Source organism: Phacochoerus africanus, chromosome 7, assembly GCF_016906955.1.
Source record: "Phacochoerus africanus isolate WHEZ1 chromosome 7, ROS_Pafr_v1, whole genome shotgun sequence".
Lineage (NCBI taxonomy): Eukaryota > Metazoa > Chordata > Mammalia > Artiodactyla > Suidae > Phacochoerus > Phacochoerus africanus.
In genome coordinates this window covers 87,407,070-87,428,339 of record NC_062550.1, presented here as the reverse complement: position 1 = coordinate 87,428,339, position 21,270 = coordinate 87,407,070, and the positions used below count along the sequence as shown (strand labels likewise).

Sequence of the window (21,270 nt, the reverse complement as noted above, 5' to 3'; positions counted from 1 at the left end):
GTGACCATATTTTATTAATCTTAAGTGTGTACTTGATAAATAAGAATCAAGTAATAAATAATAGGGAAGGAGAAAAGAGATTTAGAGGGAAACAAGATGCTTATTAGTAACTCTTCCAGAGACCAAAGGCAGCAGTAATTATTTGTGAAATACCGGTTCTCAGACATACTTGCTATACCTTATTCCTTCCATTTGGCTTTTCTTCATCCTGTGGATACTTTCATGTCTGGACACTTGACCATTTGCTTCTGGCCTACCCTTCTGTGGGTCCTTAAAAACATCAACGTATAAATATCTTTATAATTGTTGATCTACCCATCAGAACTCATAGGATGATTAGGACCTTAGGTGCATATCATAGACTAAGGGAAATTGCACTTAAGATGATTGTTTTTCATGTATACACTCCATTTCCTGCTCTGAAATTTTATGACTGCATGTTAAGATCTCCAAATCTAAACTCTGGTGTCCTCATGATTAAACAAATCCATCCAGCTCTACTGTGTATGTCCATCAAGAAGAAACTCTAAGGTTTTTCTTACAAACTATCCCACCATAAGCAAGGCCATTGGGTTGAAAGCTGACCTCAGCGGTAGTGAGGTGAAAAAAATATGAGTAAACAGAGAAAAAGTTGTGAAGGAGCTATCAAGTTAGAAACATCTGAAAATGATTGCCAAGGAAATACTCTGATTTGTGCTTTCATTGATTGCTGCTCTTCCCTCATCTCTCCTTTGCTGGACCACATTCTTATCCAGTTTCCTAACACTTCATTTAAGCTTTCTGGGAATATATAGCACAAGATGCATGAGCTGCAATGCATAGATGTTATTCTGCTTGGAGCAGTTTCCCCAAATCTTCACCTGGCCCCCTCTCCTGGTAAACTAACCTAAGCTGTATGTGACCACTGGGATTCCTTTTCCTCTTCCCTATTAAGTTCTACAGCCAGATCTAAGCATTCTTCCTTCATGTCTCTTTCCCCCAGGGCCTCAGTCTCACTCCACTCAATATAGCTGAGCTAAAGTTCTGCCGAAGGTGAGGACAAAGAACAATTTGACCCCTTTATTGCTCCTGCCCATCTTCCTTTGCATCCTGATGACACTGATGGATTGTGTGGACCTCCCACCCTGAGCTTAGGGTATAGCGCACCAGGGAAAAGACATGGGATCAGGGATGAGTAACCCATAGCGCCCAACTCACCACTCCCAGATCTTGAGATATGCCAGAGATTTCGAAGTATTAACTTATGGGCTCAGCTAGCTGGAGAGCTGGACTCTTTTCCCATGGCCTCTGTAATCAGAGTTGTCTGTGTAATCAGAAACAATGGTCTGTGTAATCAGAAACAGCCATCATGTTGTTATAACAAGGGCAAGTGAGGTTTATGATATTGCACATGAATAGCTATTACTTCTTCCACCCAAACGTTGAGCTCTGACCCTATGATGGGTGTTGGAATAAAGCAAGGAATAAAACAGGCAAGGTCCTAATGAAGGGTAGACCCACAAGGAACATGCAAAAGAACAGGTAAATGAAATAATATCAGGTGGTGGTAAGTGGTATGGAAACAATAAAACAGGGAGATGTCATAGCAACTGGAAGAATGAGGCAGCTTCAACTGGTGTGGTTAGAAGAGGCCTCTGGAGAGTTGACAACTGAGCTGAGAAAGAAAGAAGCCAAAGAGAACATTCTGGGTAGAGGAAAATAGCAAACCCAAAGGCCCCAAATCTTGAATGACTTGAAAGGGCCTTGTCTTCTCATTTTTGTTTAGGGAAGTCAAAAGAGTCTAGAGAACTGGCTCTGGACCCCACATTTCCATTAACCAGCATTGGTAAAAGGAGATCATTAGGTTGGGAATTCTAGGACACTTAGAGTTAGCATTTGAGTCCACAAATTGCTACAGCTGTTATGTTAGGCAGTGGTGACTTGGACTCAGTGGTAGGTACCTGACACATGACATGACTTTAAGGTGGTCCCAGGTGTGGTCTCCCTTCATGCAGGTTACTCCAAAGGGTGTAATTAAATCTCAAGACATTGGGATTTAATTTAAGACACTGAGAAGGTAACACAAAGATTATTCAGCAAATACTGATGAGCACTCACTAATGGGCACTGGAGACACTAATGAACCTTTGAATGAGGATGTTCACCTTCTCCTAGAGAGGCCTGTGGATCCCTCACTCTCTAAAGGCTTTGCTCAAAGTGAGGGGGAAGCATCTCCACCCATATTCATGGTTACCCTGAAAAGCAGAGCCTGAAGCAAGGATTTGTGTGTAGACAGCTTATGTGAGAGGTGATCCCAGGGAGCAGAAGCAAACCATTGGGGTGATGTGACATAGAAGGGGTGGGAAACCCAGATGAGATGAGTTGTGAAGATCATGGCTGGGGGCCAGGGGAACTCAATTCCACCAGGAGTAGCAGAGAGAACTGTCCACTGAGGCGCCAGGCACTGGGGCAGTTAGTAACCAACCTATGGCTCCAGTTGGTTGAGTGTTTCCCTGGGACATTAACCCCCCCTGCACTTCTGGGCTGTACTTTTTGCAACTCCCAGGGGAATGCAGCCCAGTGGTCTCCCGTGGTACTGGAGAAGCTCTGGGCAGAAAGTAAAAACACGTGCCGCCTGCTTCTGAAATGACAGACGGCCAACATGAAGTGAGTCTTGAGCTCACATGTGACCATCTGCTACAGGTACATACAGCTGAAATGAGAGGTGGGCCCAAGGATGTGCACCCTTCCCAGAGGAGTCTGCCACAGAGTATTAATGTGACTCCCCCCCATACCACCCCCATCAATTGGTATATACTCAAAGGAAAGCTAAGATTTGGGGAATGGGGTGGAAATGGTGCAGATTTGCTCTCTAGCTGGGTTTTTCTTAGGCTGGGCCTTGTAGAAAAGAAGGAAAGAAGCTTGGACAGAATATAATTAGACAGATGGGGTTGGACTCATCTCCTGAGGTCTTTCAATTTATTCTGCTGCCACACATCCCTAACAAATCCAGATGGGAATCTAGCTCATTCTAACTCAATCCACATACAGGACTCAGGATGGAAGGACTTGTTGACCTAAGAGAGACAAGTCTCCCTTTCCTTTAGGAGATCCTGAAAGCCAGGAAACTCGGTCAAAGATTAATTTAGTGGGTTAAGAAAGACTTCACCAATGAATGAAGAAGGCAGGGTCTTATGCAATTAGTGCATAATAAAAGGTAATAATGACAAAGTCCACAGCCTTCTGTGGTTTGACATAGTGAACAAGGTAGGAGGTGGCATGTTCATTAAAATCTATACATTCTTTTAGCAAATTGTGGTTTAAGAACTAAAAAAAAAAAAATCATAGAATGTTAAAGACTAATAGAAAAGCATTCTAATAATAGCACAGAATAAGCAAGAGAAGGTACAGTTCCCACACTGAATGTTACCAGGACAATGAATGTAGTTCCTTTAGCTTGGTGTTAGTGGGGAAAGCTCAACAAGTGTGAGTGGAAAGAAGCAATGACATTGAAAGAAATGAAGTCTCAAAGGCAATCAAAACTCTTGGAACTTCAGTTTTTCTCCCCTGTGAAATGGGGACAATGACAACACTGTCTTCACAGCTTGTTGGAGGATTGAATGGCTGGGTGGGCACGTGTCTTGCAAATCTTAAGGCATCATAAAACAGTGTAACTACTTCAGGACTGAACATGTAGATGTTCTTATTTAAACTGTTGAAATAGCAAATACCACTCCACCTAGTAAATCGAGGAAGCTCCATTGATTTTAACATGGTTGGTTGCAAAGAATGTTCAAGGAGCCAACCAAATTTCTGGGTGCCCTAAGGAAGAGACATATGTTCCATCTCAGCTTGTCATTACAGCATCGCTAACAACAGCTACGGGATCCACGTTTTTATATTATCTCATTACGGTCTGTAATGGTCTTTCCAAAGCCAGGTTCTCATTGAGGCCCAGCAGGTGGCAGGAGGCATATCCTAAATAATCCTGTTCACTTACATTTAATTTCCTCAAACTATTTCTCATTGCATTATGCTTTTCTCAGCTGTTTATGCTCATTTTTTTTTCTGGGAGGCTTTATTTTTGTTGGAATCTGGTTCTTGCCTCTGTCTTTTGCTTAAGTTAAAAGAACCTTTAAGATGTTATAGAACCAGTCAGGTGTTTTAAAATACAATTAAAGGTCTTGAGAGGCAGTGTTGCATAATATTTCTGACATTTGATTTCAAATATTTTCCCATCTCATTGAATTTAACGCAAGTGAATGGAGTTCTGACTTGATGGGTAAATCAAAGCTGAAAGTTTCAAGAAGAGGAAAGTTACCACTGGCTCAGATAAAATGTAGCTTTGCTTTAGCATAATTTAAATACTTTGTTACTACCATGTCTTAGCCACATCTCTCCCAGATTTAAGCGGTCAGGAAGACTTTCATTAATTCACTGTGGCTTTAGTTTTAGCTCTCCCAGGATTCTCAGATCTGGTACTCTTGTTAGTGAGGTTAAGAAATGGGAGAAGGGGAGTTCCCATTGGGGCTCAGCAGGTTAAGAACCTGACATAGTGTCCGTGAAGATGCAGATTCAATCCTGGCCTCACACAGTGGCTTAAGGATCCAGCGGTGCCATCGATTGTGTTGTAGGTCGCAGATCTGGCTCAAGGAAGCTAAGGCGTGGATCCGGCACTGCCATGGCTCTAGCTCTGATTTGACTCCTAGGCTGGGAACTTCCATATGCTCCAGGTACAGCCCTAAAAAGAAAAAATAAATAAAATAAAATAATTGGGAGAAGGAAAAGAAATATCTGAAGAGCCTTCCTTCTTACAAAATAGATTACTACTTCTTTTAGATGGGGCATGCATCCTTTGGGAAAGACATGCAATGAGATGCATGTTGGCCAACTGGTGGGCGAATCTATTGCCATCCAGGGCCTGGCTCTCAACCTTGCAGGTTAAGAAATGGGATGAGCAATGAGATCCTGCTGTGTAGCACTGGGAACTATGTCTGGTCACTTATGATGGAGCATAATAATGTGAGTAAAAAGAATGTATACATGTATGTGTAACTGGGTCACCATGTTGTACAGTAGGAAACTGACAGAACACCAGCTATAATGGAAAAAAAATAAAAATCATTATATATATATATATATATACACACACACACACACACACACATATAAAAGAAAGGTCTCAGAGTTTCTCATAATAATCAAATTGATCAAGGTTGACTATGAAATCAGACTGCAAATTTATACATTTAGATTGATAAAAAAGAATTTTGTTCCTAACAGTTACTATTCAGTAGTGCTTTCTACATGTTAAGCATCACGCTAAGTACATGTTAGATTTGTTAGTGGACTCTCTGTGTTCAATCTCATCTCTGCCATTTACTGGCATGTGGTCTTAGGCAAATTCCTTAACTTTGTCCCTGTTACTTCCCTTTCTTAATAGAATTTTCAGAAGAATACCTGGCACATTGTAAGTACTCTGTAACTGTTTGCTATTAATATTAATTCTCACTCCCACAAGGTAGATCCCATTACTATTCCCCTCTTGCTGGGGAGAAAATGGAGATTTAATAATCTGGTAAATAATACAGTTCCACAGATAGTAAGTAGACAACCAAAATATAATCAGGACAAGAAATCAGAATTGGATGTTTAAGGATTCAGGCTAAGAGAACACTTAGCCTCGTATTCATCTTTTTAGCAGAGAAAGTCTTTCTAATGAGATTATATTGTTCAGTCTGTTGGCCAAGTCTCTTCTCAAGGATAGTTCCAAGAAAAGTCTTGGCAGCATTTGCTCTGGGACTTCCCCCCCCCCTTTTTTTTTCATGGCATCATAGCTGATGCTTCCACTTGCCACGAGTGGCATATCATTCACATTGCTTCCAAGTACCACTTACAACAGTGCTGTCTGATAGAACTTTCTGTGATGATGGAAATGTTCTAGATTTACCTCATCTAATGCATTGACCACTATCCACATGTGGCTCTTGACCACTTAAAATGTGACTAGTGTAACTGAGGAATTGATTCTAATATAATTTAAATTAAATTTAAGTTGCCACATGTGGCTCGTGGCTCCTGTTTCAAACAGCACAGATTTGCAGGGGGGGTGGGGGGAATGTATTTGGGGAAAAAAAAATAGCATGAGACAAGTGGTCTTCACTGAAAGAGGAGCAAAGTGATCCAATCAGTCTTATTATGAGAACACCCTGTGTGAATTTCACTCAGGAACAGGGGTTTCCTGGATCAGCTAAATTATCCTGCTCATTTTCCTTTTTAGTATTGAAGTTTTGGAGGGCAACAGACTGACCCATTTGCTTGACCCATGAAAAACTCAGTAGAGAATTCTTGGACTATAAAATTCAAAGACAGTTCATCCTGGTTCATAGCCTTTGGGTAGCTCTTCCACCTTAGAGTCCCTCAGGACAAGGATAGCTCTTGGGTTGTGAGGAGAATGAGGTCAGAAGTAAACTGAGGGAAGTTCCCATCGTGGCTAAGTGGTTAGCGAATCCGACTAGGAACCATGAGGTTGCGGGTTCGATCCCTGCCCTTGCTCAGTGGGTTAAGGATCTGGCATTGCCGTGAGCTGTGGTGTAGGTCGCAGACGTGGCTCTGTGGCTCTGGTGTAGGCTGGTGGCTACAGCTCTGATTCGACCCCTAGCCTGGGAACCTCCCATATGCTGCGGGAGCGGGGGAAGAAATGGCAAAAAGACAAAAAAAAAAAAAAAAAAGAATTACCATTTGTAAAACTGTTCTAAATCCTCAGTTTACTTTTTCTTTTTTTTTTTTTTTGTCTTTTTGTCTTTTTGCCATTTCTTCCCCCGCTCCCGCAGCATATGGGAGGTTCCCAGGCTAGGGGTCAAATCGGAGCTGTAGCCGTCAGCCTACGCCAGAGCCACAGCAACGCGGGATCCGAGCCACATCTGCAACCTACACCACAGCTCACGGCAACGCTGGATCCTTAACCCACTGAGCAAGGGCAGGGATGGAACCTACAACCTCATGGTTCCTAGTCGGATTCATTAACCACTGAGCCACGACGGGAACTCCTGCAAATGGTAATTCTTGATTGAGCAATCTAGGCTGAAATACACCCAGGAACCATCGCTCTTTCTTCTTTCCTGTCCAGTAGGTCGATGTCATTAGATTTTCTACCACAAGGTTTTGAGTGAGAAGACCTTGGTAAAAGCCTTAGCTTCATCCCTTAAGAGCTGAGTGACTCCCAACAAATCATTTAACATCACTCTGAGTTGCCTTTCCAAGTCTGTAAAATGGAGTCAAAGAGAGCAGGCATCATAAATAATACCTTCCTCAAAGGGTGTAAGTAAGGATCAAGTGAGATAATGCACATCGCACCACTTTGTAAACCTGTAAAGGCTGGAGAAATGGCTTAGCAAAGATTATTACGTTTACATAGATCGCTTTTGCCCTTTAAAACCGCTCTCATATTTATTATGTCATTTTTATCTTCACAACAGACCCATGAGGGAAGTAGGCCGGGAATTATTATCTATGTTTTACCATCTGTTGATGTAGACAAATGAAGTCTGCAGAAGCTGAGAGCCTGGCCTGAGGTTCCCCGGTGTGTCTGGTTGCATTAGCCCTGAGCTCGACCCCAGACCGTATTTGAAAGCCCTCCCTTCCAAAACATAAGCCACAGTCACAAGCTTGGTATCCACAAATGATGTGGCGGAAATTATCCCTACTTAGTAAGAAAGCCACCCAACAACACGAGTCCAAAGCTGAAAAATCACATCAATGTAATAATGGCAGGTAGCCACCCACTGTGATGAGCATTTGATAAGTGTTATTGCATTTAATCCTCATAATAACTCTCTGAGGTCGTGTGATTTATCAGCCCCACTTTACAGATGAGGAAATTGAGGCAGCAAATGGTTCAGGAATTTGTCCATGGTCTGCAGAACTAGTGAGTACCAAGGTAGACTGCATGTATTAGCTTGTTAATGCTGCTATAATTAAATACCACAGCTCGGGTGGCTAAAATGACAGAAATGTATTATTTTACCATTCGGGAGGCTAGAAGTCCAAAATCAAAGTGTTAGCAGGGTTGGTTCCTTCTAAAGGCTGAGAGGGAGGAATTGTTCCTGCTTTCTCTTCTGGCTTGTAGATGATGACTTTTTCCTTGTGTTTCTGCCCATGGTCTATTCTCTGTGAGTTTCTGTCTCTGAAATATGAATTTCCGATTTGTAAAAGGACATTGGTCATATGGAACCAACCTAATGACCTCCTCGTAACTTGATTACCTCTATAAATACACTGTCTCCAAATAATGTCACACACTGAGGTACTGGGAGTTTGAACTTCGACATACTAATTGGGAGGGGGGCACAGTTCCACCCAGATTAATTGGCCTCACACTTAAACATTGTGCTTTAATGCTTCCTGACATTACAAAATCGTACCATTCTGTACCCTTTTGAAAGGAATGAATGTCAAGATGTAGAGCATGGCACTTGACCTGCCAAATCCACTGAACAGAAATCTGTCCTCTAAAAATTCTTAAACTGGAACAGTGCTTCCCCAAAATATTTATCTAGGAGACTGGTTTCTAGCTTACTGGGCGATTTGGCATTGAGGACTTTTCTCATAAACATTTACAAATATTCTGCTCGGTAATGAAGTTAATCAGTAAACCACACAACCTCTGGCCTCTGTCACTCCTTACCTAGTCTCATTTTCAGTTGCTGTGAGTGAGCTAAGGATGGTAATGCAGTTTCAGGAGTTAGAAAATCCAATTCCAATCAGTCCTTGTCACAGCCACACGTTGCCCGGGTTTACCGTGGAGATGATGAGCATGAAGCCTGCCAAAGGTAGGAGCCTGTTCACAGGTGTATGTGCTAGAGCTTCTGCCTCTGGGCTCAGGAAATGGGGGGGGGGGGGTGCTTTTGTTTGAGATTCCAGCAACAGGTCTCCATCAGAAATGGCTAGGCCAGAACCCAAAGACTGAGGTGAGAAGTTGGGGCTGGGTGATTTTTATGAGGTTCCAGGCAGGTGGGTATCTCATTGAAGTGAAATCTAAGTGTGTTTTCCCAATTCTTCACTGGATATTATGAAATACAAGCACCATTCTTCTAAGTTAAACACTAGGCAATTCTAACCTTCATGCCTGTGGACTCTTGGAAAAAGATTTTAAGTACATTATTTAATGGATTGTTTCTATAATAGCAAGTCTCAGATCCCAGTGGGTCATGAAATCTATTTTGTGGCTTGTGACCAGCATTGAAAATTTAGGATGGAATAGAACAGGATAGAAGTAGGGTAGAAATGTCAGAATGCACATCAAGAGGTAGGGATAATGTTATTTTATGGAAATTTTGTTGCGATTATTTATACATATATATAAGTGCGTACAGGAGTCATGATATAGGATGTATTTCAAACTATGGGTTGTGGTGAGAAAAATAAAAATAGATCCAGAAACACTAATGAACTGAATTAGTTTCACTGTAGATTTCTCCCGATAGTCAATGGAAAATCATGAGTAAAGAGTTCATCTTTAAGCGCAGTTTATTTTTTTTCCTCTGAAGTAAAATATAGATTATAATGAAATCATAGACAGTATGCTATAATATTGTCTGTTTTGATTTTTTTTTTCAAAATGGAATCTCACCTTTTGAATTTCCAGCTAAAAGGGAAACGAATCAATATTACAGTCATTACAATTTTGAGGATATTTTTGAGTGTAGACTTGGCAGTGTGTTATTTCATTTAAATGTGATGTTTAAAAATGACTGACACTGTATTTAGAAATAAAAATTAGTTGGAAGGCTGGGGAAGCAAATTTTCCACCGTTTCAACTTAGTAAACATTTTTTTTTTTTTGGTCATTTTTGCTATTTATTGGGCCGCTCCCACGGCATATGGAGGTTCCCAGGCTAGGGGTCCAATTGGAGCTGTAGCTGCCAGCCTACGCCAGAGTCACAGCAACGCGGGATCCGAGCCGCGTCTGCAACCTACACCACAGCTCACGGCAATGCCGAATTGTTAACCCACTGAGCAAGGGCAGGGACCGAACCCGCAACCTCATGGTTCCTAGTCGGATTCGTTAACCACTGCGCCACGATGGGAACTCCTCAACTTAGTAAACATTTATTAAAGATTTACACTGTGTCAGACATTGTGTGAGGTGCCAGGAATGAAGGGAAAAAAAGGAAATATACAGTAACCTAATGTATTCTGTACGAGTTCACAGACTACCCACAACAATGACAAAAATGTATTGAATGTTTTTGCTGATTCAGGCACTATGCCATTTACATTCTTTGTCTTAGTTTATCTTTCTTACAACCACTCCCCTAAGTACTATATTTTGTTTCGATTACTATATTATCCCAGCTTTACAGAGGAAGGAGCAGAAGGTTAGAGAAGTTCAATATCTTTCCCAAGTTCATTTACCCAGCAGTTGCAGGTGAACTGAATACAGATTTGTCTACACAGCAGGATACCCCTGATGAGTATGTCCTACCTCCTCAAGCAATACCGTGTAAAAGATAAGTCTATAAACTGACAGAAGTGACGGTACACGCTTCTAAGTGCCACAGTAGAAGTGTGTACAGAAGGTAGGAGAGATTACTTCTGCCTATGAAAACGGGGGACAGACCTCACAGAGGAGATGATGAGTTGACAAGCCAGTTAACAAACCAACATCACAAAGGCCTGGCACCAGGAAACAACTTGACAAACCAAGTCATGTCATCTATTAGGAAACCAAGGACTGGGAAATAAAGGAAGGCAAAGAGGCAATTTTTCCCTTCCAGAAACATTTCTTTTTTTTTTTGTCTTTTTGCTATTTCTTTGGGCTGCTTCCATGGCATATGGAGGTTCCCAGGCTAGGGGTTGAATCGGAGCTGTGGCCACCGGCCTGCGCCAGAGCCACAGCAACGCGGGATCCGAGCCGCGTCTGCAACCTACACCACAGCTCACGGCAACGCCGGCTCGTTAACCCACTGAGCAAGGCCAGGGACCGAACCCACAACCTTATGGTTCCTAGTCGGATTTGTTAACCACTGCGCCATGACGGGAACTCCCCTTCCAGAAACATTTCAACACACGCTCATGAAACATTTGCTAGAGGCAGCACCGTGCCCCAGATGAAAAACAGGATGTAATGTGAACCCTTTGTCAGGCTCCTCAGAAAGTACCTGGGTTCATGGGCAAGTGCCAGTCTTCCGTGCACATGATTCTCCCATTTGGGCACACAGTGGTTCTGGTCACAAATGCCTCAGAGCTGTGCTATCTGATAAGGCAGTCATTAGCCACATGTAGCTATTGAACTTTCAATTTTAATTGTTTAAAGTTACATAAAATGGAAATTTCATTTCCTCAATATCACTAGCCATGTTTCAAATGTTCAGTATTCCATATGGTTAGCGGCTACCGTATTGGAAGGTATAGAACAATTCCATCTCAGAAAGTTCCCTTTGATGGTACCTTTTAGAGAAACATTTAAATGCTATGAAATGACTCTCTATTCAGAAACATTTTGCTTCCCTTTGCAGGGGGTCTCAGACTCTTCTGGAGTCCATTCAAGTGTTCCTATTTAAGAACTCTTCCTTAAACTCCCATGGAGAATTTCCCATTATAAAAAAATCCACAGTCTCCTATTCCTATTTCTTGATAACCTGATTCCTAAAAGTCACTCATTAATTCATATATCCCTTTAAATTGTATTAAAGTAGAAATAAATTTACCGTTTTAGAAAGTACGTTCTAAAGTTAACCTACCTCAGCTCTCTCCACATCTTATATTCTATCAGAAGATTCTATATTTGTTTACTTGGTTTTGCCCTGGCTCTTGACAGTACTGCCGCCAATCCCTCCCCTTCCCAGACACACAAACAAGAGGAAGTCTGGAGCTTCTTCTGTTTTATATCTGTAGTGTTCATTGTTGTATCCTCAGAACTGAGCACAATGTCTGGCAAATAGTAAGTGCTCAATATATTTATAAGTGAAAGACATATGCTATAACTTATATCATGAAAACAGACTTCATGTATTAATATTTACTAATTAACCGTCAATTAACTATCTTTAGAATGAAGATTTTGCTAAATTCTTTAAGGAAAAAAATTGACTTTTTATGGCGCTCAGCTTATCAAAACTTTTTCTCAAAGCCTGTATTGCATACTTAAAATTACCTCATGGTATAGCCAAGGCTGGGTGTTAGTAGCCTCATTCTGCAGAAGAAATTGAAACAGAAGAACATTAGGCAGTTCAGGATCTCACAGTGGAAGAGTCTCACAGAGTTCATGGTGGAAGGTGTTCTTGTCCCACCATTTTGGAATATGTTGTCCATGATGGTTTTTTGATTGTAAGTTACCTGTATATTTATCGTCTCTACTCTGTGGAGACTTGGTGGAGACACTGTGAAATACTAGAATCAGCTGTGCTTTGGGAATAGAGGCATTAGTTAATAATGTTGTGTGTATGGGAGTTCCCGTCATGGCGCAGTGGTTAACGAATCCGACTAGGAACCATGAGGTTGCGGGTTCGGTCCCTGCCCTTGCTCAGTGGGTTAACGATCCGGTGTTGCTGTGAGCTGTGGTGTAGGTTGCAGACGCGGCTTCGGATCCTGCGTTGCTGTGGCTCTGGCGTAGGCCAGTGGCCACAGCTCCGATTCGACCCCTAGCCTGGGAACCTCCATATGCCGTGGGAGCGGCCCAAGAAATAGCAAAAAGCAAAAAAAAAAAAAAAAATGTTGTGTGCTGATCTCCTCTTAGCATGTTTTGTCGTTTTCATGTAGGAGAATCAATGTCTTTGTGAAAGCCTTCCATTTTAGTAGAGATGATTGGTATTGATATAATAGTGTTAACACAATATGATTGATACGACATGGATAACATGATTTGGCTTCATTTGGAACTCTGTTGTGTCTCTTGATTATGAAAAGATCTGTTGAAATATTGCTCAGCGATCTTGCAATTGTCATGTGAGGAGAAAAAACCTACATACTGCCTTAGATTCTGCAGAATACAGATTCTGTCGTTAGTTTATTATTTGACTTCAGGCAAGTTGCTTAACTCTACTGGACCTTAGATGGAGAGAATCTGGGGCAGAGGGTGAGGATGGGGACTTGAGTGGAGGTGAGATGGGTTGGAGGATAAAAATCTAAGTGTAAGTGTAGGTGAAAATAATGCTTTTAATGTTTTTAGCTCTTTTTGGCTGTATTCACACCATAGTTAATTATTAAATAGATCAAGACTCTGCTAAATTTTATCTTTTCTCTTTTCTGCAATAATTCCATTGTTTAATATTCTTCCATTTTGGGGTCATAAGACAAAGCACCATTGCCCAAACTTTTTGACTGTGAGGTATACTGGCCCAGTGCTGGTTTCACCTGGATATGTTAAGCATGAAAGAGATGAAATTGGCTTTGCACAGATATTGTATACTCTGTGTCCTGTCAATCGTTTCCCGGATCAGTAAAGAAAGCATTCTCTTCAACAGATATTTAACATACATATTTTCTACTTTGGAAAGGCCCTGAATTCTAATAGCCCATAAGCTTTTGGTCATATACTTATAGAGGTTTTAGATGTAAGACAACAACAACAATTATAAGGTCATCCAGCATGGAGTCTTCTCTTTACAGATGAATGAAGGGAGGCCCTGACAGGGTAGGTAAGGGTTAGGGTTAGGGTTAGGGTTAGGGTTAGGTTAGGGTTAGGGTTAGGGTTAGGGTTAGGGTTAGGGTTAGGGTTAGGGTTAGGGTTAGGGTTAGGGTTAGGGTTAGCGTATCACTAAGTTCAGAGCCAAGATGCCCAGGGACCTAGGGAAAGGGCAGACTTTCCAAGAGAAGCTATATTTAAAGGGCAACTTAGAGATAAATGGAGAACAGTGAGCTGACACTCTTGGAGGGAATGGCTGAGTTGAGGAAGGTTCCAGACTCAGAAAGCAGAATATGGGAGAGGTCCTGAGGCTGGATGTAGCAAGGCACATTCAAGGACTGTGGAAGTTGGAATGCAGGAAGTGACTGGAAAGGAAAGAAAGGAGAAGATCATGCAGAGTCTTGCAGGCCTAGTTATAGGTTCCCTCCGAGCAGAGGCATTAAAGGGACCTGTGAACTCAAGTATAGAGGGAGAAAGAGAAAGGCTTTTACTATTTTGCTTTAAAGCATCACAGCATCTGAAACTTATCCCAGAGAGGAGCAATTCTGTACATGGGTTTTAAAGTCAGACCCACTAGTTCACATCTCAGCTGCTTAGTTGGGTAGGAATAAAGTTGCCTAACTACTCTGTGCCTCGGACGGCTTATTTGTAAGTGGGGTTAATACTGTTACCCACCTCACAGGATTTAGCGAGACAGAAAGGACAAAAGACAGAATTTGCATATATGCCTGTCCTTTATCCATGGATTGTTGAATGTTTTCCATGTTGAGTGGTTTTTTTTAACATTACTCATATTTCCTTCTTTCTTTCCTTCTTTCTTCTTTCTTCTTTCTTTCTTTCTTCTTTCTTTCTTTCTTTCTTTCTTTTTCTTTCTTTCTTTCTTTCTTTTTTTCTTTCTTCTTTTTTCGTCTTCTTTCCTTCCTCCCTTCCTTCCTTCCTTCCTTCCTTCCTTCCTTTCCTTCCTTCTCCTTCCTTTCTTCCTTCCTCCCTCCTTCCCTCCTTCCTTCCTTCCTTCTTTTTTTGCTTTTTAGGTCTGCACCTGTGGCAAAAGGAGGTTTCCAGGCTAGGGGTCGAATTGGAGCTACAGCTGCTGGCCTATACCACAGCCACAGCAATGCAGGATCCAAGCTGAGACTGCCACCTACACCACAGCTCACAGCAATGCCAGACCCTTAACCCACTGAGTGAGGCCAGGGATCGAACCCACAACCTCATGGTTCCTAGTCAGATTCATTTCTTCTGCGCCACAATGGCACCTCCTCCTTTTTTCTTTTAAACTACTCCCTGTTTATTCTCCTTTTTTTCCATGTTGTATTTTTTTATTGGTTTACAAAAGCTCTGGAGTTCCAGTCGTGGTGCAGTGGTTAATGAATCCAACTAGGAACCATGAGGTTGTGGGTTCGATCCCTGGCCTTGCTCAGTGGGTTAAGGATCTGGCGTTGCCACGAGCTGTGGTATAGGTTGCTAGATGCGGCTCAGATCCTGCGTTGCTAGTGGCTGTGGCATAGGCCAGTGGCTACAGCTCCGATTCAACCCCAGCCTGGGAACCTCCATATGCTGAGGGTGTGGCCCTAAAAAAGGCAAAAAGACAGACAAACAAACAACAACAAAAAAAACCAAAAGCTCGTTACATATTAATGTTATGAGTTTTGTCTGTCCTCTATGTTGCAGATATTTTCTGAGCTTTTTAAAATGTTGTCATTTAATCTTTCTATAGTTTTTTTACTATAAAAAATTGTTAGGTTTTTTTTTTTTTTTCTTTTTAGAGGTACACCTGCAGCATATGGAAGTTCTCAGGCTAAGGGTCCAATCTGGAGCTGCAGCTGGCAGCCTACACCTAAGCCACATCAGTGCAGGATCCAAGCCACATTTGTGACCTACACCACAGCTCGTGGCAATACCGGGTCCTTAATCCACTTAGTGAGGCCAGGGATTGAACCCCCATCCTCGTGTTTTGTTACTGCTGAGTCATAACAGGAACTCCCGATAGTCATGAATTCTATATGGTTAAATATCAGCCTTTTCTTAGAGCCCACACTCCTAACCATTTACTCAACTGCCTCTCTTCTTTCTAGAATGATGCCGATGTTAATTCTAGTTTCACTGTCACTTTTGTTCAGGTGTCCTAACAGAACAAGCAGCAGGCCCTCTGGGACAGAATCTCGAAGTGGAACCATACTCACAATACAACAGTGTTGCGTTTCCTCAAGTTCAACCACAGATTTCCTCATCTTCCTATTATTCCAACCTGGGTTTCTACCCCCAGCAGCCTGAAGAGTGGTACTCTCCTGGCATATATGAACTCAGGCGGATGCCTGCTGAGACTCTCTACCAGGGAGAGGCTGGGGAAGTAGAGATTCCTGTGACAAAGAAGACCCGACTGGGTGCATCAACAGGGAGAATAAAAGGGGATGAGCTATGTGTCGTTTGCGGAGACAGAGCATCCGGATACCATTATAATGCACTGACCTGTGAGGGGTGCAAAGGTAAGCAAGCACCTTTTGGTTGGCAGTTTTCTCTTTGTAAAGGTTTTTCCCTATTAGCTGATGAAATCCCTCAAACTGGATTCTTCTGTTTCGCCCAGTAACTTCCCATTGTCTCCTCCTCAGCTCCTCCTTCTTCCTAGTCTCTTCGCCTTCACTGGGATATCACAGATTTCCATGAAATGCTTACTAGAGTATTTAGCTTGACCATGAGTAACCTTTTTTTCTATTCACAACCTCTCACATTGTGAGTAGAAATTATATATTTAATTTTTGGGGAGCCTTTTTGTCTTTTAGGGCCACAGCCATGGCATATGGAGGTTCCCAGGCTAGTGGTCTAATCGGAGCCACAGCTGCCGGCCTACTACCAGCTCACGGTAACGCCAGAGTCTTAACCCACTGAGCGAAGCCAGGGATTGAACCTGCATCCTCATGGATGGTAGTCAGGTTTGCTCACCGCTGAGCCACGACAGGAACTCTGTGAGTGGAAATTTATGATTGTGGGTTTTGTTTGCTTTTTAGAGAAAGAGAAATTGCTGAACTCATTTCTTCTAAAATTAAGGTCAAGGAGAATAAGATTATATTCAATAAATACCTTAAAATACATTTTCATGTAGTCTAGTTATTGAGAAAAATAGGGAGAAAAGCCAAAGGAGGCAAAAAGGAAGTAATAATAGCCTCTGTTGAACAAAATATTTCACTTAGTAGAAACAGAGGTCCATGAGCAATGCTGTAGAGGAACCAATGAAATTGCAATCCATTTAGGGTGGATGAAACACGTGCAACATGAAAATGACTCAGTATAAAGCCATATGTGATCATTCTCCCAATGAGTCACAGATGATAATTTTGTAAAATTTCAGAGTAAAGAACATAGTGGACTAGTAGGTTCATCCATTTATTTTTGTAATTGTTCATCCCGCAAATATTTAGGGGATGTCTACCATGTATGAGGCACTCTGTTAGCTTCTAGGACTTCGAAAGATGATTAAGAACTGTTCCTTGAGCAGGATATGGTGAATGGTGTGCCAATTTGGTGTTTCCAGATGCCAAAAGTTTCCATAAAAATAAACAGGGAACCCAGTCACATAAGAATGACTCTTAGACATTTCAAACCTTTGAAATTTCAAAGGATCAGATCGCGTAAAACTCTATTAGTCACCTCTTCAAAATTTGGCGTGATTTCATTAGATTTAAAAAAAAACCCAAAGTGGTATTTATGCTCCAAGCTTTAAAGTTAAAATAGGTCTATAAAGAAAATATAAAAGATCTCATTTATGGCTTAAAAATACACTCATCCTTTTTTGTGGAGACTCAAGTCTGTGTAGGTAAAATAAACAAATTCTTTGAAGGTATACATTGTGGTCTTCTTTAGCCCTGCTACTCCTCATAGCATCTAACACAGTGTCTGGTACATAATAAATGTGGATTTTTAATTAATTAATTAATTAATTTGCTTTTTAGGGCAGCACCTGTGGCATATGGAAGTTTCCAGGCTGGGGTCCAGTCAGAGCCTATGCCACAGCCATGGCAACGCCAGATCTAAGCCACATCTGCGACTTACACTACAGCTGCCTGGCAACACCAGATCCCAAAACCACTGAGTGAGGCTAGGGATCAAACCTTCATCCTCATGGATACTAGTTGGATTCATTTCCTCTGTGCCACAGTAGGAACTCCTAAATGTTGTTTTTTTGTTGTTTTTTTTTTGACATAATGAAAATCCATGCTCATCAATGAAACAGTATATACAACTCTACCTTGTAGAAAGACATTCATAACTTTTTATAATATTTAATTTTTCTCTACTTCCAAATAATAAAAGTAAATACTACAACCCCCATATTTGGTGAAATTTCTTTTTGGCTACATACATGGCGTGTGGAATTTCCTGGGTAGGGTTTGAACCCATGCCACAGCTGTGACCTGAGCCACAGCAGCAACAGTGCTGTATCCTGAACCACTGGGCCACCAGGAAACTCCAACATTTTTTGTTTTCTTTTTAGAGCCTCATTTGTGGCAAATGGAAGTTCCCAGGCTAGGGGTCGAGTGGGAACTGCAGCTGACGACCTACGCCACAGCTACAGCAACACCAGAGCTGAGCTGCATCTGCGACCTACACCACAGCTGCAGCTCTGAATCCTTAATCCACTGAGTGAGGCCAGGGATCAAACCTGCATCCTCATGGATACTAGTCAGATTCTTAACCCATTGAGCCACAATGGGAACTCCAACAATTTTTTTTTTTTTTGTGAGCAGGCAGTTACAGAGATGAAAATAATCTTATGCAACAGTTTAGAAAAAGGGTTGAAATGAAGCAGGAAGGAACTGTTTGTTGGTTAGAAAAATAAACTAGTTTCAAAATGACCAGCCTGAAAATTGGATAGAAGTAAAACTGAAAGTTTTATGTGTAGCTCTGAGAAATCAACTACTGACTACATAAAGCAAGTAGAGCTTTATAGTAGCACTAGTCAAAATGTGGCTGGGTCTGTTATGCTGGAGGGTGAAAATGAAGACCAAAAGATGATGCTTATAGAATGCCACACTGGGGGCTTACTTCAAAAATAATTTTCTGACACTAATAAGAAGTCTTCCAACAGTGAGAGTGGCTTCCTGCCTTAGGCGATAATGAACCCCTCATTATTATGGGAATTCAAGAAGAGATTAGATGGCTAGGCTTGAATTCTCATATAGGAAATGTCTGCATTGTATGGGAAATGACATTAGTTGGTTTCTAAGGTTCTTCTTTTGATCTTCTGAAGCTGTGGTACCATTGTTTATAACATTCTAATTATTTCATGTCTGTATGTCTTTTCTTCTAAACTAGTTTGTAAATTACATAAGTAAATATATATATATTTATATATACTATATATATATACGTAGTTCATCTCACTCCTCCTGTTGTTATGAGTTGATGAAAGAGAATGTTGGACCAGGGCTTCAGAATCACAACGCTCTTGACATTTGGGGCCAGAAAACTCTTTGTTGTGGAGTCGTGTCTTATATACATTGTGGGATGTTTAGCAGCATCTTTGTCTTCTACCCACTAGATGCCAGTAGCACCGCCTAGTTGTGACAACCAAAAATGTTTGAAGACATTGCTAAAATTCCCCTGAATGGCAGACTCACATCACTGAGAACCTTTGGGATAGACTACTCAGTTCAAAGTACTTAAAAAAAAAAAAAAAAAAGAGTTCCCTGGTGGCCTAGTGGGTTAGTATCCGTCACTGTCACTGCTGTGGTGCAGGTTTGATGCCTGGTCCAGGAATTTCTGCATGCCATGGGCTCAGCTCAAAAAAAAAAACCCCTGACTTTTATAATATAGAGTTTCTCAAACTTGAGTTATATGCGGAGTTTCTTGAAGGAAGCAATTTCTTGGGTGTCTCGAATGGACGTAATTCAAATTGCTCGTATCAAATTCCTTATGCTATTTTTTAGGATGGCAGAAGATTTCTATGCAACAAAAGAACAAAAATAATTCTCAAAATGAAATACAAACTAAACCGCAAAATCAACAGAACAGGCTGCTTAGATTATGTAGTTTTGTTACCCAAAGTGTTACACACACGTTCTTTTGAGTTTGATACGCCTGTATACTACATATCACATGAGGCCTCAATTCCCCACTGCTTTTCTCCATTCGAGCAGTTAGTTCATGTAAACCTTGGCTCATCTAGAACTCCATTCGGCCATCCCTGAGGTGGGAACCTCCCATGCATATTAAGTTTATCTTTGCCTTTTTCTCCTGGCTCTCAACAAATAAATCATACTTCTTGTTATTAATGAGATCACAGGCACAAACAAAGATGAGGGCAATTAGTTTGAATGGCAGTGTAAGACAGTCATAGAGATGCTCCAGACGATGCTATTAGTAATTCTTAAAGATATCCATAAGATAAAAAAAGCAAAAATAAATTCAATATACGTGAAGGACTTAGAAAAAAGTCTGTACGTAGTCAAAACTCAGTCAATGCCTATTATTATTATTATTGTCGTGGTCTTAGAATCTGTTAACGTCTAGTGGCAATGTGACTACATTCTGCTTTTCTTGATAAATATCGATGCCCGACCCAGTATCAGCTGCGTGACAAGACTTAGTCTATTTGATATTGACTCAAGTTATAAAAGGCCTCTTTCCCTTGTTGGTTTAGACCTGTGCTACTCACCGTGTGGTCCTGGACCACAAGCACCAGCCTTGCATGGGGAGTCGCAGGAAATCCAACTTTGAGGGCCCCACTCCAGACCCACTGGGTCAGAATTTCTGGGAACGGGGCCCAAGCATCTGTGATTTAATAAGTCCTCCTTGTTAAACTTTGAGAACTACTTGGTTGTGTTTGTGACTGTGAGATTCTCAAGGATGAGGATGCTGCTCTCCATAAGGTCTCTAGGAGGAAAATTCAATGGATGGAAATGAAGAGGAGAAATTCAGACTAAAAAGATACAAAGTCTAATCTAAGTGACGTTTCCTGCTTACAGGGAAACAGAAAAGAACATGAATAGTTTATTCTGAAAATCTAATTCAACAGAAAGTCTTGTTATATATACCCATGAACCTTCAAATTTCAGTGCCAATGACATGCCAATTCTTACAGCAGGCAGTCTACAAACATTTTTTTGGGTCTCCGCAGCAACTATGGAAAATAGGTATTACTGTCTGTGTTAAAAGGGAGGAATATCATTTCAAAAAGAAGCTGATATTTAGGGCTAATTCACAGCTTATGTGATGTACTCACTACAATTCAGTAGTGAACTTACTAATTCTCATACCTTATCCCCATTTTATAAACAAAGAAGGTGAATTACAAGAGGTTAATCAACTTCCTCAAGGCTTCCTAGCTAAGAAAGGGTGTAGCTTCTAAATCTAATTCCATGGAGTTCCCATTGTGGCACAGAGGAAATGAATCCGACTAGGAACCATGAGGTCGCGGGTTTGATCCCTGGCCTTGCTTGGCGGGTCAAGGATCTGGCATTGCCATGAGCTGTGGTGTAGGTTGCAGACACGGCTCAGATCTGGAGTTGCTATGGCTATGGTATAGGCTGGTGGCTACAGCTCCGATTAGACCCCTAGCCTGGGAACCTCCATATGCCATGGGTGTGGCCCTAAAAAGACAGAAAAAAGACAAAAAAAAAGTCTAATTCCAGAGCATATATATATATATGTAAGTTTTGTTTGCTTGTC

At 41.4% G+C, this 21,270-nt stretch overlaps 1 protein-coding gene across 4 annotated transcripts in view; it reads left to right on the top strand.

Moving 5' to 3' along the window:
* NR1H4 (nuclear receptor subfamily 1 group H member 4) overlaps nucleotides 1-21,270 on the top strand; it is a 77,014-nt gene that overhangs the window by 21,343 nt on the left and 34,401 nt on the right. For 2 of the 4 annotated variants that reach the window (XM_047788195.1, XM_047788194.1), the window contains exons 1-2: nucleotides 8,674-8,810; nucleotides 15,726-16,091. In XM_047788195.1, coding sequence (XP_047644151.1) covers nucleotides 8,702-8,810; nucleotides 15,726-16,091 — 475 coding nt within the window. In that variant the 5' untranslated portion in view covers nucleotides 8,674-8,701. Of the gene's footprint in view, nucleotides 1-8,673; nucleotides 8,811-15,725; nucleotides 16,092-21,270 lie in introns of those variants that run through there. The other 2 variants (XM_047788197.1, XM_047788196.1) reach the window with 1 other exon arrangement.